Source organism: Budorcas taxicolor, chromosome 10 (assembly GCF_023091745.1).
Source record: "Budorcas taxicolor isolate Tak-1 chromosome 10, Takin1.1, whole genome shotgun sequence".
In the NCBI taxonomy this organism is placed as follows: Eukaryota; Metazoa; Chordata; class Mammalia; order Artiodactyla; family Bovidae; genus Budorcas; species Budorcas taxicolor.
In genome coordinates this window covers 86,003,478-86,016,053 of record NC_068919.1, presented here as the reverse complement: position 1 = coordinate 86,016,053, position 12,576 = coordinate 86,003,478, and the positions used below count along the sequence as shown (strand labels likewise).

At 50.5% G+C, this 12,576-nt stretch overlaps 1 protein-coding gene across 1 annotated transcript in view; it reads right to left on the bottom strand.

Moving 5' to 3' along the window:
- The window catches only part of ESRRB (estrogen related receptor beta), a 186,631-nt gene that overhangs the window by 16,726 nt on the left and 157,329 nt on the right, over positions 1 to 12,576 (bottom strand). The window contains exons 4-5 of the mRNA XM_052646699.1: positions 3,174 to 3,284; positions 1,968 to 2,129 (exon numbers count right to left, since the gene is read on the bottom strand). Coding sequence (XP_052502659.1) covers positions 1,968 to 2,129; positions 3,174 to 3,284 — 273 coding nt within the window. The remainder of the gene's footprint in view (positions 1 to 1,967; positions 2,130 to 3,173; positions 3,285 to 12,576) is intronic.

The window sequence follows — 12,576 nt, the reverse complement described above, 5'->3', positions numbered from 1 at the left end:
GAAATGATGATGTGAAAGGAGGCTTTTTAATACTATTAGCAACGACAACAACCATGGTCACGGTCTTTGCCATTTATCAAGCGCCCACTATGTGTGGGGGCTGGGCTAAATGTGCCATAGCCTCCCAGCAACCCAAAGGAATAGGGGTGCTGGGGGGCTGTTATTCACAGGTGAGGACTCTGAAGCACAGAAAAATGAAGCATCTCACGCTGGGGCACCAAGTATCTCTCTCTAAGCCAGTTAGGACCGAGCTGGGAGGAGGGCCCAGGTCTGCCTGAATCCTCAGCAACCTCCTGCTCTGCTCACTGCCCTCTTGGCTGGGCACAGACAAGAGGTGGAGCTGGGGGATGAGAAAGAAAATGGGTGCAGGGGACGCCGTGGCTCCTGGTTCTTCTCCACCCCCTGGGAGGCACTGTTGGCATGAGGTGGTCAAAAAAGGAGGCAGTGACCTGCGGGTCCACCAGGAGCCACTCCTGAGCCACTGCTGCGATGCAGTTATCTGCTCAGCCTGGAAGAGGAGCATGTGATGGGAAGTGGGGTGTGCGGGGGGTGCCGTGCCCCATTTGGCCCTGGGTTAGTGGAGCAATCCAGGCTGAGGTGTCTTAAGCAGTGGCCTGACCCCACATTGTTGCTGAATCAGCACAGGGCAGATTAAAAAACTACTGAGTGTGTAATCCCAAGAGGCTGAGCTCCTTAGTAAGGGCGCTCCAGCCCAGATCCCTGGGGAGCCCAGCCCTGAGTCAAGGAGTCCCTGCTGAAGGAATCTAGGCTTCCTGCCAACGGTGATACCAGCACTAGCTCTGAGCTGTTATCCACAGGAAGGCTCACTCCTATAAGTCGTGCACATAGCATCTTATATAAGGACTTTCTGACCTGCCCCAATCAACTGTGGGCCTCGGCATCTGAGGTTTAGGACACCTTTGCTACAGAACCATGAATGCTGTATTCATCTTTCAGAGCCGGTGGCAAACACAAAAGGGATCTACAGACAGGAAGATAAACTGTCCCATGTCACATAGCTAGGAAGGATCTGAGTCCACCATAGGTGGCTGCCGGAGGGGAACAGGCTGTCTCCCCAACACTAAGAGCCAAGCTGTTAGAACTGTAAAGGAGAAAACTGCACAGACTTTAGAAAGCCCCTCAGCAAAGGTGTGCTGTAGAGGATGTGGGTATCTGTGTCTACATAAACAAATTATAAAAGTCAGCTCCCTCCCTTTATCCAGTTTGAAAAAGGCTAAGGAGGGGTCTGGAGCCACAGGCAATGAAGAGAAGTCTGGATCACCCAAGACCTGTTCATTACATATAATTCTCATGCTAGAAATGATCTTAAAATCATAGGATCCAAATTAAGAGACTGGCCTCCCTTAAGATCAGGCAAAAGGCAATAGCGAACATACGGCTGACATCAAGGATGTATCAAAAGCATCCCACACACGCTTGCATTTCATCCCCACGTCAAAGTGCACGAAGGAGGTAGTGCTGGTATTCCCTGTGTGCAGAGAGGCCAGGTGACTCGCCCTGGGTCACTCAGCTAGCAAGTTGCAGACCTAGAACTCAAACCCCAATCTGATTCCCAAGCCCACGTTCTTAACCACTCCACTTCACTAATAGGAAACAAGAGTGTCAATGCCTCTTCTGTTATTTCCCAGTATATGATCAATAAGGAGAAAACCCTGTTCTTTGGCCTTTAAGGATCCAAAGAACTTGCTTTGATTGTTACTTAATATAGAAGCAATCATAGCCCCACTAAAATGCTAATCAGTTCAGGAGCATCACTGGACCTTCCAAATGCCTGCTCACCTCCAATCCCACAAAGAGAGAAAGGATCCCAGAGAAGAACAGGCTTGCCAAGATTCCACATGGCTCCTGGGTTCCGGGCTCCCAGGCATCAGAACTAGAGCCATGGGGAGAAGAGCTGCTAGTCTCTGCCTACACCTCCCCCAGTCCCATGTCCCTGTGGGACTCACCTGGGATGTGCTTGGCCCAGCCAATGATGACCACGAGCTCCCTGTCTGCCAGGTCACAGAGAGTGGTCAGAGCCTTGATGTCGCCCTCTGGCATGCCGGGGGGAGGCATGGCATAGAGTTTGTCTGGCTCAGCCACCAGCAGGTAGGAGACGATTTTAGTCACTGCAAAGACCAAAGGGAGAATGTAAATGCCTGGGGAAGGAGGAAAGAGGCCAAGGTGGAGCCTGAGATGGCTCTGGAAGAAAATTTGGGTCCCAGGAAGCCCTAGGAAGATCAAACATGTCTAAACCCTACTCCCTCCCTTCCACCCTGCCTTCCTCCCTCCCTTTCTTCCTTTTTTCTTTTTTTAATTTTACTGATGTATAGTTGATTTACAATGCTGTGTTAATTTTTGCTGTATAGCAAAGTGACACAGTTTTATGTATACGTATACATACACACACACATATACATACATATATATACACACACATATATATATATACACACACACGTTCTTTTTTGTATTCTTTTCCACTATGGTTTATCCCAGGACACTGGCTATAGTTGCTTGTGCTTACAGTAAGACCCTGTCATCCATCCCCATTCAATGTGTAATAATCTGCATCCTTTCCAAACCCAAACTCCCAGTCCATCCTTCTCCCACACCCCCTCCCTTTCTGACTCCACAAAGTTGCTGGCAGTGATGATTTGGGCTGCTGGGAAATTTCCCAACAAGAGAAGCTGCCTGGTGAATTCTCTTGAGAGGACCCTGATTCAAGTGGGAGGTGAGGGAACATGCTCTGGAGACTGGAATCACGCTGCATTTAGAATCCTGTTCTGTACTTCCTCATGACTCAGATGGTAAAGAATCTGCCTGCAATGCAGGAGGCCTGGGTTCCATCCCTGGGTTGGGAAGATCCCCTGGAGAAGAGAATGGCAACCCATTCCAGTATTCTTGCCTGGAGAATTCCATGGACAGAGGAGCCTGGTGGGTTAGACTGAGCAACTAACACTTTCACTTTCTGTAAATCCCATAGGAAAGAACTTCTGAATTAAGCAATGAAGCCTGAAGTACTTGATGCCAAGGCCAGACCCTGGTGCCCTTCCTCGGTGGTCCTCAGTGACCCCATAACCTAGCGGTGCGAAGACAGCATTTCCCCAAGGGACTCCAGATGTTCCAGCAACAGAGGCTGGCAAAAGGGGTGGGGACTGCCCTGCACTCACATGGCTTTTTAGCAGGAGGAGAAATCTGTAAGCTCAGGTATGGGCTGCTTTCTGAGTCCAGCCGTCGCTTGTATTTCTGGCGGCCTCCACGCACTCGGTCAAGGCGCACACCTGTTGGAGAGGAAAAGAAGGTCTCAGAGTTGTTCAACATCACCAGTGGTGTCAGCACTGACTTCAGAATCCCAGCAATGGCTAAGTCTTTCAGGGCTACATCCCAATGGCTGTTTGCACCTGCCCCATGGCCAGCCTCAGGCCAGGTGGTTGGACAATCCTAAGATAATCGTCTTCACAGTAATGACCCATCCCGGTTTCCCCTAGGCCTGGCCTGCCTTTCTGGAGTCAGCATCCTCCTGAAATTCCTTCCAAGCAGACTTCAACTCTTGAGTCTTTCTGTTTCCAGAAGGCAAAGCACAGCAAAAGCACTCCTCCAAGTGTTGGGGAAAGACGACACATGGTTTTAGATCTGCCGTGAATCCAAGCAGGACTGAGTTAGCTTGCCAAGAGAGGAAAGACATCCCTGCCATGAGTGACACCTCCAAAGAGCTAAATAAAACAATGACCTTCAAACTTTTCACACATGAAGTGTCTAGATGAAGGACACTCGTCACAAGTGTCAATTTCTGGATCCCATCCTCAGAAATTCTAGGGTTCAGTTCTAAAGTGTGTCTTCTACATAAATGCAGACATAAATGTCTTCTACACAAACCCCACCAGATGGGAATCGGGTGGTCCTGCTCACACCTGGAACATCAGTGCCTAGAAGGATGTCAACAGCAAGTGCAAAAGCAGATGTGGCCACACCACACTGACACCCGTTTCCCATGGAGGAAGGCCCGATCCTAGGGAGACCCTTTATTGTCACCAAGTCTGTACCACCATCAAGAAACCCACTCCACTCCCAGCTCCTGCATTCTGATACACATATTGTTACCACTTGACACTCCCACCTGCAGGCAGGGCAGACAGGCCCTCCTGTGGGTTCCTCACCCAAGGGCACACACACCTACTTGTAGCCACCAACTTGTATGGCCTGACCTAAAAAGATGGCTGGAGCCCATCGACTTAGCTCCAAGTGAGAACATCATAAGCTCTCCTTGCCTCACCACGAGACAGACCTTGACTGGAACACGCAGGAAGTCAAAGACAAAGTCCGAGGCCCCAGAGGAGCAAGCTCAGTGGCTTCACCTTCTCGTCCTTTCGCCAAAGGTCAACAGCATCACAATACAGCTCCAGCCAGTTGATCTTCAGGGCCCTGTCCTTCCCTGGCACTTTCTCTTGCCGGTCCTAACTTCTGCCACCTTCCGCCACCTTCCCGGCCCACGGAGGTGTGCCAAGGGCCTGAAGGCTGTTGTAAGCACACCCAGCCAGACTGCCCAGAGGGAATGTCTTCTGGGGGGGCCAGTCACTGCTCGGCATTTCATCAGCAGTGTCCGTTTTACCCCACAACTGGCGCTTTTGTATTCGATGCTGAACAGGGCGGTAGTAAATTTTTCTTCTTCCAGGACAGGGTCTACCCAGTGTCCCGCCCCTGCTTCCTATTTCAAGGCAGCTCCTCTCTTGTCATCTTATTAAGGAGGCTAGCAGTATTGCCCTCAGCCACTGGGTGTGGGCAGCCCTGGGCCAGACTTTCTTGGTTGGGGCATCTCCTGTGCCTGGGCTTTCGGGGGCTTTCCTTGGTCCTTGTCTGGCTAAGTGTGGTCCTTAAGCCTCCTGATGAGTTTCTAATGAACTTCTGTGTCAAGAGTCAGAATGGGTTGCAACTGGCCACCTCTGTTATGGGTGCTCTAGGACCAGATGCTGAGATAATGCGGGCAGTTTCTCTGGGAGGCGATCACAGGAAGGAAGTCAATACGAGTGTGTTCCTGAGTGGACGACTGCTGTGGACAACAGGCTCAGCCTCACTGCAGACCTGGGGAGGCAGTGTAGAATGTGCCTTAGCTACGGTGCTGGGGACAAGGGCCACTGGGGCGTTTAGCCACTTCTCCCACAGTCACTGGCAAGTCACAGGTCCTGGTTGAGCAGGCTCTGGTGGCCAGAGAAAGCCCTGGGCAGAGCCACAGTCATGAGGTGGCGGGTTAGCACACACTTGACAGAACCCTAAGCAGGTGTGTGCGGGGCACCGACCGCTGCCTCCTTCTCTAAGTGTGGTCCATGACCAGCAACAGCAGTAGCAAGGCGGAGCTTCTTAGAATGTGGAAGCTGAGCTAGCATTTCAGCAGGGTGATTTGCAGGCACAGGAAGAGTTTGAGCTGGGCTGCACCACAGCCTCCTGGCAGACGTGGCTGAGTAATCCACTTCCATCAGCACCTCGGGAACGTGAAGAGGCAGCCGAATCCCATTTAGCAAAAGACCGAGACCCGTGTGCCAATGGGACTCTGGCTCACCCTTCCCAGCCCCTTCTGGGAGGCATGTGAAGGCAGGAAGGATGGTCCCCTGTTCCCTGAAGAGTCTTCCTGACCCTGTCCTGTGACCCAGCCTGAAGGAAGCTCAGCCCTGCCTACTACCCGCAAGGAGCGTCCCACCCTCCACCAGGCTTCTCCGCCTGGAAAGCTGGCAAGACCGCAAGTGAAAACGCCAGGCAGCATGCACAGAGGACCGTGAGGACCCCCATTTCCTGAGTACCTACCATGTGCCAGGGTCTGACCTGGAGTCCAGAGTGGGCTCCTTCTCCACTTCACTGGCTTTCTCTGCTAGAAGCCAGTCTCATGAAGTCCCCCCTCCCACCCAGGCTACCTGATCCCAGACAGTAGTCAACAGGACAGGGAGCTGCCCAACAGAGGGAAAAGGGGCACCCACCCCTCAGTGGGGCAGGAGATGGGCATATGCCACCTCTGTTCCTGCCTCCCCAGTCTATCCTCACACAGGGCCTGGCACTTCGTGGGTGTTCAAGAAAATCTCGATACATGCACGAAAGGACCTGCCTCCAACCCCCACCCCCCCAGTCCCCATCCAGGCTGGGTGCTTCTTCCCGGGCTCCAATAACACATTGGGCTGCTCCTGATTAGGCACCCCTTATGACCAGGGGCTGCTCGCCGTCCCACTCCAGGCGGTGCCGAGGCACCAGTTCGCCATGTGGGTGCTTAGAAAATGGAGCTGTTAGCATGGTCATCACCATCACCATCATTAGCACTCTTCCCCCAAGTTGTGCACAACCCTCTGGTAAATCACATTGGCAATGAGAATGTGAACAGCCAAGCTTATGGTGGACTTTCTGTATGTGTTGCTGTATTTAGTCCACAAGGTACACAGCTGGGGTTATTATCCCCATTTTATAGGACAAACTAAGGCTCACAGAGATTTAGTAATTTGCCCAATAAATGAACCAATACCCAAGCTCTTTGCCATTCCAGGATATGACATCCTAGGGCACAGCAGGTATACATTCTCTAAATTTTCTCCTCTAGATCTTGACAGCACAATGGTCAATAGCTGCAATCAATAAGTGTATTGATTAGCAGGTTATTCTGTTTAAAGAAAAAAAAAGGAGCCTGTAGGGTTTGATTATGCACAAATTGATATCTGGCATTGAGGTTTGTTTGCTCTCCTTGCTTCCCGTCTGCTTTTCCAAGTCCTGCTCAGCTCACAAACCCAAATCCCTCCAGGCCACAGGACCCAGTGATCGAGGCCCCAGGCCGGCTCCGCCCTTACAGGTTGGGCAGCCTCTGCCAAGTTGGCTCTCACAGCCTTGGTCTCAGTGTAGAGATGGAAGCTGTGGTTATACCAACTCTGCTCACTGCATGTGGCTTTTGTGACAAAAGACAAAATAGTGGGGAAATGGCTGGTAAATCGGAAAGTGGTTTCAGTAGCCGAGCGAGGCCGTCACTGCTGTGGCTCTGTGTCTGGGCACTTCATGTGCCACCTCCAACTCAACAGGCTTTTAGTGGACAGGGTCCCGTCTGCCCCAGTTCTGAGACCTCCCTTCCCCATAACACTGCCCCACAGTCAGGGATTATCAATGACCATTTAGGGTAGAGCTGTCCAGGGTCATAGATCCTGGCTGAGGTTGGGCAGATGGTCCCCCATCTAAATGAATAGCCCAAACCATCCCCAAAGGCAGTTCATATCCTGGACGCACCTTTGAAGGCCCAGTTCAAGTATTATCTCTGCTGGGAAATCTTTCCAAACTCCCCTGGCAGAGCTGACCATGCCATTCTTGGGCTCCCTTTGTCCTTTCTGTGTTACAGCCACCAAGGTCAAAACAACTCTTCACCATTGTACACCACACACCCATCTCCCTGGTGGATTGTGGGCAACTGCTGGACAAGGACTTTCGTTTAACATTGCAGTCCCGGTTCAGCACCCAACTTGTGGGAGGCAATCAAGTGTCTTAGTAAAGTGATGTGCCCATTAAAATGAAGCCCTTCAGACCAAAGAAACAAGAGACGGTCCAGGTCTGATCCTTTCCCCAGCTTCCATTTGTCTCTCCAGCCTCCAGAAATTTACTCTCTCAAGGCAGCCCATTCCTCCTGAAAACTTCCCCTGGTATTGACCTAAATTCTGTCCCAGATCACTTCCTACATTGCATTCCATCCCACAGGATTACCTCCCTTCCACAAGACAACCCTCTGACTTGAACATCCTTGGACACCCTCCTTCCATAGCCAAGCGCCCTTTATTTCCTACATTGGTACAGTGTCTTCAGGCCAGTCACCTGCTCGCCTTCTATGCATTTGTCTTTATTGATATGATCTGCTCTGCCCTGAGAAGATTCAGCCCCTCAAGGGCGGAGACAGTGGACAGAGATCTGAATTCCTTGGCACTTGGCCCAAACAGACATTGGTCTCTGTTTATACTTACTATCTGCCAATGTGTGTGTTTTTTCCCTTGACTCTGCCGCACATATTTAGTGAACAAGAAGCAGCCCCCTCCCAAGAGCTAATGGTATGGACTGGGTTCTCATCCAGAGAGATACAGCAGCATGCTGTATCATGAATCCTTTAGCGGTGGATCACCAAATTCTAACCATTGGGTCTAGGAGACATTCTTAGTCGTCTACCCAATTTTCATTCCATTCCCCCTTTTCCATGCTAACAGGATCCAGATTTTCTTCATAGACACAATGAGCCCTAGCTAGTCCGAGCAATTTTGTTTCCGACGTTTTCGGTCTCCCTGGTAACCAAGGCTGGTCATATGGCCTGGTTCTGGGCCATGGGACATAAGGCGAAGCCCATGGTGGGAGCTTCTGGCAATGGTTTTGCTTTTCTGATAAAAGAGACATTGTTGGTGCAGCTCTTTTTGCCTTTCTTCTGCCCTGACCTGGAAGATGAACCCTAGAGCTGTGGCAACTACCTTGCAACCACAAAGCAGCCATGTGAAGATACCAAACACCAGAGAAGAAAGGAAGAGAGAGCCTGAGCCCCTGACACTGTGACCGAGAAGTCTGTGTAATCGCCCATCTTCAGACTTCTTGTTTGGTAGGGCAATCAATCTCATTTATCGACGCTTAAGCCACTAGCAGTCAAGTTCTCTGTAACTTGCAGCAAAAAGCAATTTTCACTGATACGATGAGCAATTACTTTTTAAATTAGGATACTTAAGTCTTTACAAACAGCAAATGGAAAGAAAATAAAGGTGGGGATTTGAACCTGAAATGAGAGTAGACTTACTGTTTGTGTTCTTATATCAGTGAAATATATACAAGGCAGGCTCAGGGAGCATATTAAAATAGTAAGTAATTTACAGTTACTGTCTAGGATTATTAGACTGTATCACCTTATTGATACTTTCTGAATTTAAAAAGGCATCACTAATATTCTCAGGTGAAGTATACCAGATCTCCAAATACTATAATAAATACTTATCCTTTGCTTTAATGACTGTTCAGTACAGTTTAATCCCTTAACATGTGCAGGCCAAAACTAAGTATTCATTAGTGTGGCATTTGAATACAAAAAAGGTTGATAATTACTGGAATACGTGTACCGAGAAGACTGAGGCGTTTAGCAGTGCCCAGGCCCGGATAAGAACCTGTCGCCCTTCTTGGCCAACATGGTAACCCCCTTAAATCTAATAGACATAAGTATAAGCTGAAGTTCACCTCTCCTGACCAGCTGCTCCCTGGTGCTGCCCCTGCTCTAAGTGCCGCATGTGTATTTTTTCATTTAGGGATTGCAACAACCCTATGAGGGAGCTTCTATTATTATCCCATTTACAGATGGGAGAAAGTGAGTCACTTGCCAAAGCCTCATAGGAAGGAATGTGATCTGACGCCAGAGCCCAGGCTCTCAAAGGGCCCTGAGTCACCGTGGTGGTAGGAGAATGCAGCAGTGAGGGCCAGGGCCACGCTGCACGCCCCTGGGGACCGTTCACCTGGAATTCCATCTGAATGGTGCCCTGGAGCTGTGCCTCCCAGCGCCCTGCAGTCTGTGTGGCCTCAGCCGAGACCGGACTCCCTCATCGCTGGTGGGGGAAATCCTGCCCGGAGGCGGTTTGAGAACCACCGGCCTACAACCGGCAGGAGACCCTGTGTGTCACAGCCAGCTACACCCCCGCACCAGCAGCCTTCTGTGCCGGCTGTCCTCAGCTGGCTCCTCTAGGCCCACCTACTACCCATGTCAGCCCTGCCCCATCGCCAGGGATCTCTGGTCTCTGGCTTCCAGCTGGGTTTGCAGTGTTTCCATCAGAGAGTTAGGAAGAGAGGTACTTAACCCTTACGCCCTCCCTGCTCGGCCCGAAGTGTAACTTTGACCTCTAAGTACAAGCCCAGTTCTCTCTGGCTTCCTGGAGCAACTCATCTCTGGTCTCTTAAGGTTGAGATGATTAAATGCTCCCTGCTATTGCTAGTCTCAGGGTGTATCACCCCCTCCAGTTGGCTCCCTGGATCCCACCCTCCCCTCTGTAAATAGTGTCTTCATAAAATCCTCTTTGGTGGCCCTGTGAGGGGACATCTGTTCCTGCCTGGCCGTGAGCAAGACAGCGGGGAGGTGGGCTGTGCTTGCTCACCGTTCCCCAGGAGCAGGGCGGAGGACCGTGTGAACAGAGCGAGTGAGCAGGTCCACGCTGAGATGCTCCATTATAAAGTCTGGATGCAGGGACTTCCCTGGCGGTTCAGTGGTTAGGAATCCACGCTTCCACTGCAGGGAGCATGGGTTTGATCCCTAGTCAGGGAACTAAGATCCCATAAGCTATGTGGTGCGGCCAAATTGTTTTTAGGGAATTCCCTCCTGGTCCGGTGGTTAGGACGTGGCACTTTCACTGCCGTGGTCCAGGTTCAATCCCTGGTCGGAGAACTGAGATCCCACAAGCCGGATGGTATAGTAAAAAACATTTTTTAAAGGCTTTTAAAAGGTGAATTTTGTTGTATATATTTTGCCACAATTAAATAATGTAATATACCTAGAACCATTGAATTATACACTTTACCTGGGTGAATTATATCTCAATATAGTAATCATATATAATTACTACCTGCTTCAAAGAACTGACTCATTTGAAAAGACCATGATGCTGGGAAAGATTGAAGGCAGGAGGAGGAGATGACAAAGGATGAGATGGTTGGATGGCATCACCGACTCAATGGACATGAGTCTCAGTAAACTACAGGAGTTGGTGATGGACAGGGAGGCCTGTCCATGGGGTCGCAAAGAGTCAGACACGACTGAGTGACTGAACCGAACTGATAGTAGTTATATCTCAAAACAGTAATATGCCCAGTACACAGTAGGCACTTAATAGGAATCTCTTTCCTTTCATCTGCCTAGGAAAGTGGTAGTATCTGCCTTGAACTACCTCATGGGAAGAGAGAGAAACACATCCCCTTAGTTATAACTGCTGTGGGTCAGATGTGTTAAACAAAACCTCTCAAGAAACCAAGATTCAGAGACGAAGAATACTGTGCCCAAGGGCACACAGTACCAACACAGGTACCCCCCCGAATGTGCTCAGCTGAGGCCACACAGTCCCCAACCCCCAGGAGCCTCATCCCTGGGTTGGTCTCCCTACACTTGCAATGCCCAACCCCACTTCCCAGCTCAGGGCGCAAGAAAGAGCAAGGAAGCTGCTGGGCTGCTCTGGGAAGAAACTGCTTGGAGGTGGTGGTGGGATGGGGGGGCTCCCCCAAGCCCCTGCCTCATCTGCTGACCTCTCCAACCCACTGCAGGCATGTCAGAGCAGTCAGGGCTGACGGCTGCTGCGCCCTAGATCAGATGTCCACTTGCTGACTTGATAAGATCAGGCTTCTGACTTTTTTCTTAATGGAAGTAAATAACTCCTGCACCCCCCCCCCCCACCCCTCAACTCCCTGCTTTCTTCTCCAGTGCCCTCCCTAAGCTGGCTGAGATCCCAGCCTTTCGGAAGTAAAAATAGCAGAGTATGCAGGGGCGGCAGCAGCTGAGGGGAGGGGGTGGGGGGCAGTTTAAGTTTCTTTCTTTTATCCCAGGAACTAAAAATAACCAGGTAAAGCTGGGGAAAGCATGGTCCTGCACCTGGACCACAGCCTGTCCCTGTGACAGGCACTGAGGGTCACATTTCTCTTCCCACAGGAAACGCTCAGGCAAGGTTCTGAGCCTGGGTCTTTTTCTGTCCTGACACCGCAAAGTTGTCATAGTCAAGACCCGTCTCTTCCCCCTAGAAATCCCCACCCTGACCCGGCTTCCACCCACACACACCCAATTGAATGTCCTTGGTTTATTAATGATGTGTACAACGCTGGGCAGTTTGCAAAGCTCCTTCCACATCTCATTTGATCTTTGCCACAAAATTGAGGGAGAGAGAATATGTGATTATTACCATGCCCAAGTGAGAACTGAGGCTCAGAAAGGTCAGGTAACTCTCTCAGGGACACACAGCCAAGAGAGGTCAGAGGGAGGATCTGAACCTTGATCTCCAAGTCGTATCATCTTTGCTCTGAACTTGAGACCACCCATCCCATATGACCATCAGAATGTCCTGAGAGCCTTTGAAAGACACAGACCTTAAGGGGTTACCCCCTTCAAGGTTCTGAGTCAACTGGTTCTAAGTTAATAGGGGAGATATACAGGAAAGGGTAATTTCGCAATCATTCCTCTAGTGACTCAGATTACCTACCAGGCCTGGGAAGCATTGCACTAAACCTGTTTTATATGGTACTTTTGTCTAAGCAGTGTTCCTTCCAGGAGACTTAGGTGTTGACTCTCTACCTATAAGTTCTACCAAACTATAGCTGACCCCTCTCCAGAAAGAGAAGCAATCCCCTCTAAAGGTGATAGGAGGACCCTGGGCTTTGGAGGGCCCAGGGACTGTGGGTCACGTGGACGTGCTGATGCCCACCTAGCAGCCTCGCAGAATGCCCTAAACACTCATCCACAGCCCCTGCACAATCTGGGCTCCCTTCAGCCACCTGTCCTGCAGGGGTTTCTGGGTGACAGGTGATCTCACCTTGCTGTCTCAGGCAGGACAGCTATCTTGGGCTGCCTTTCACCCTGAT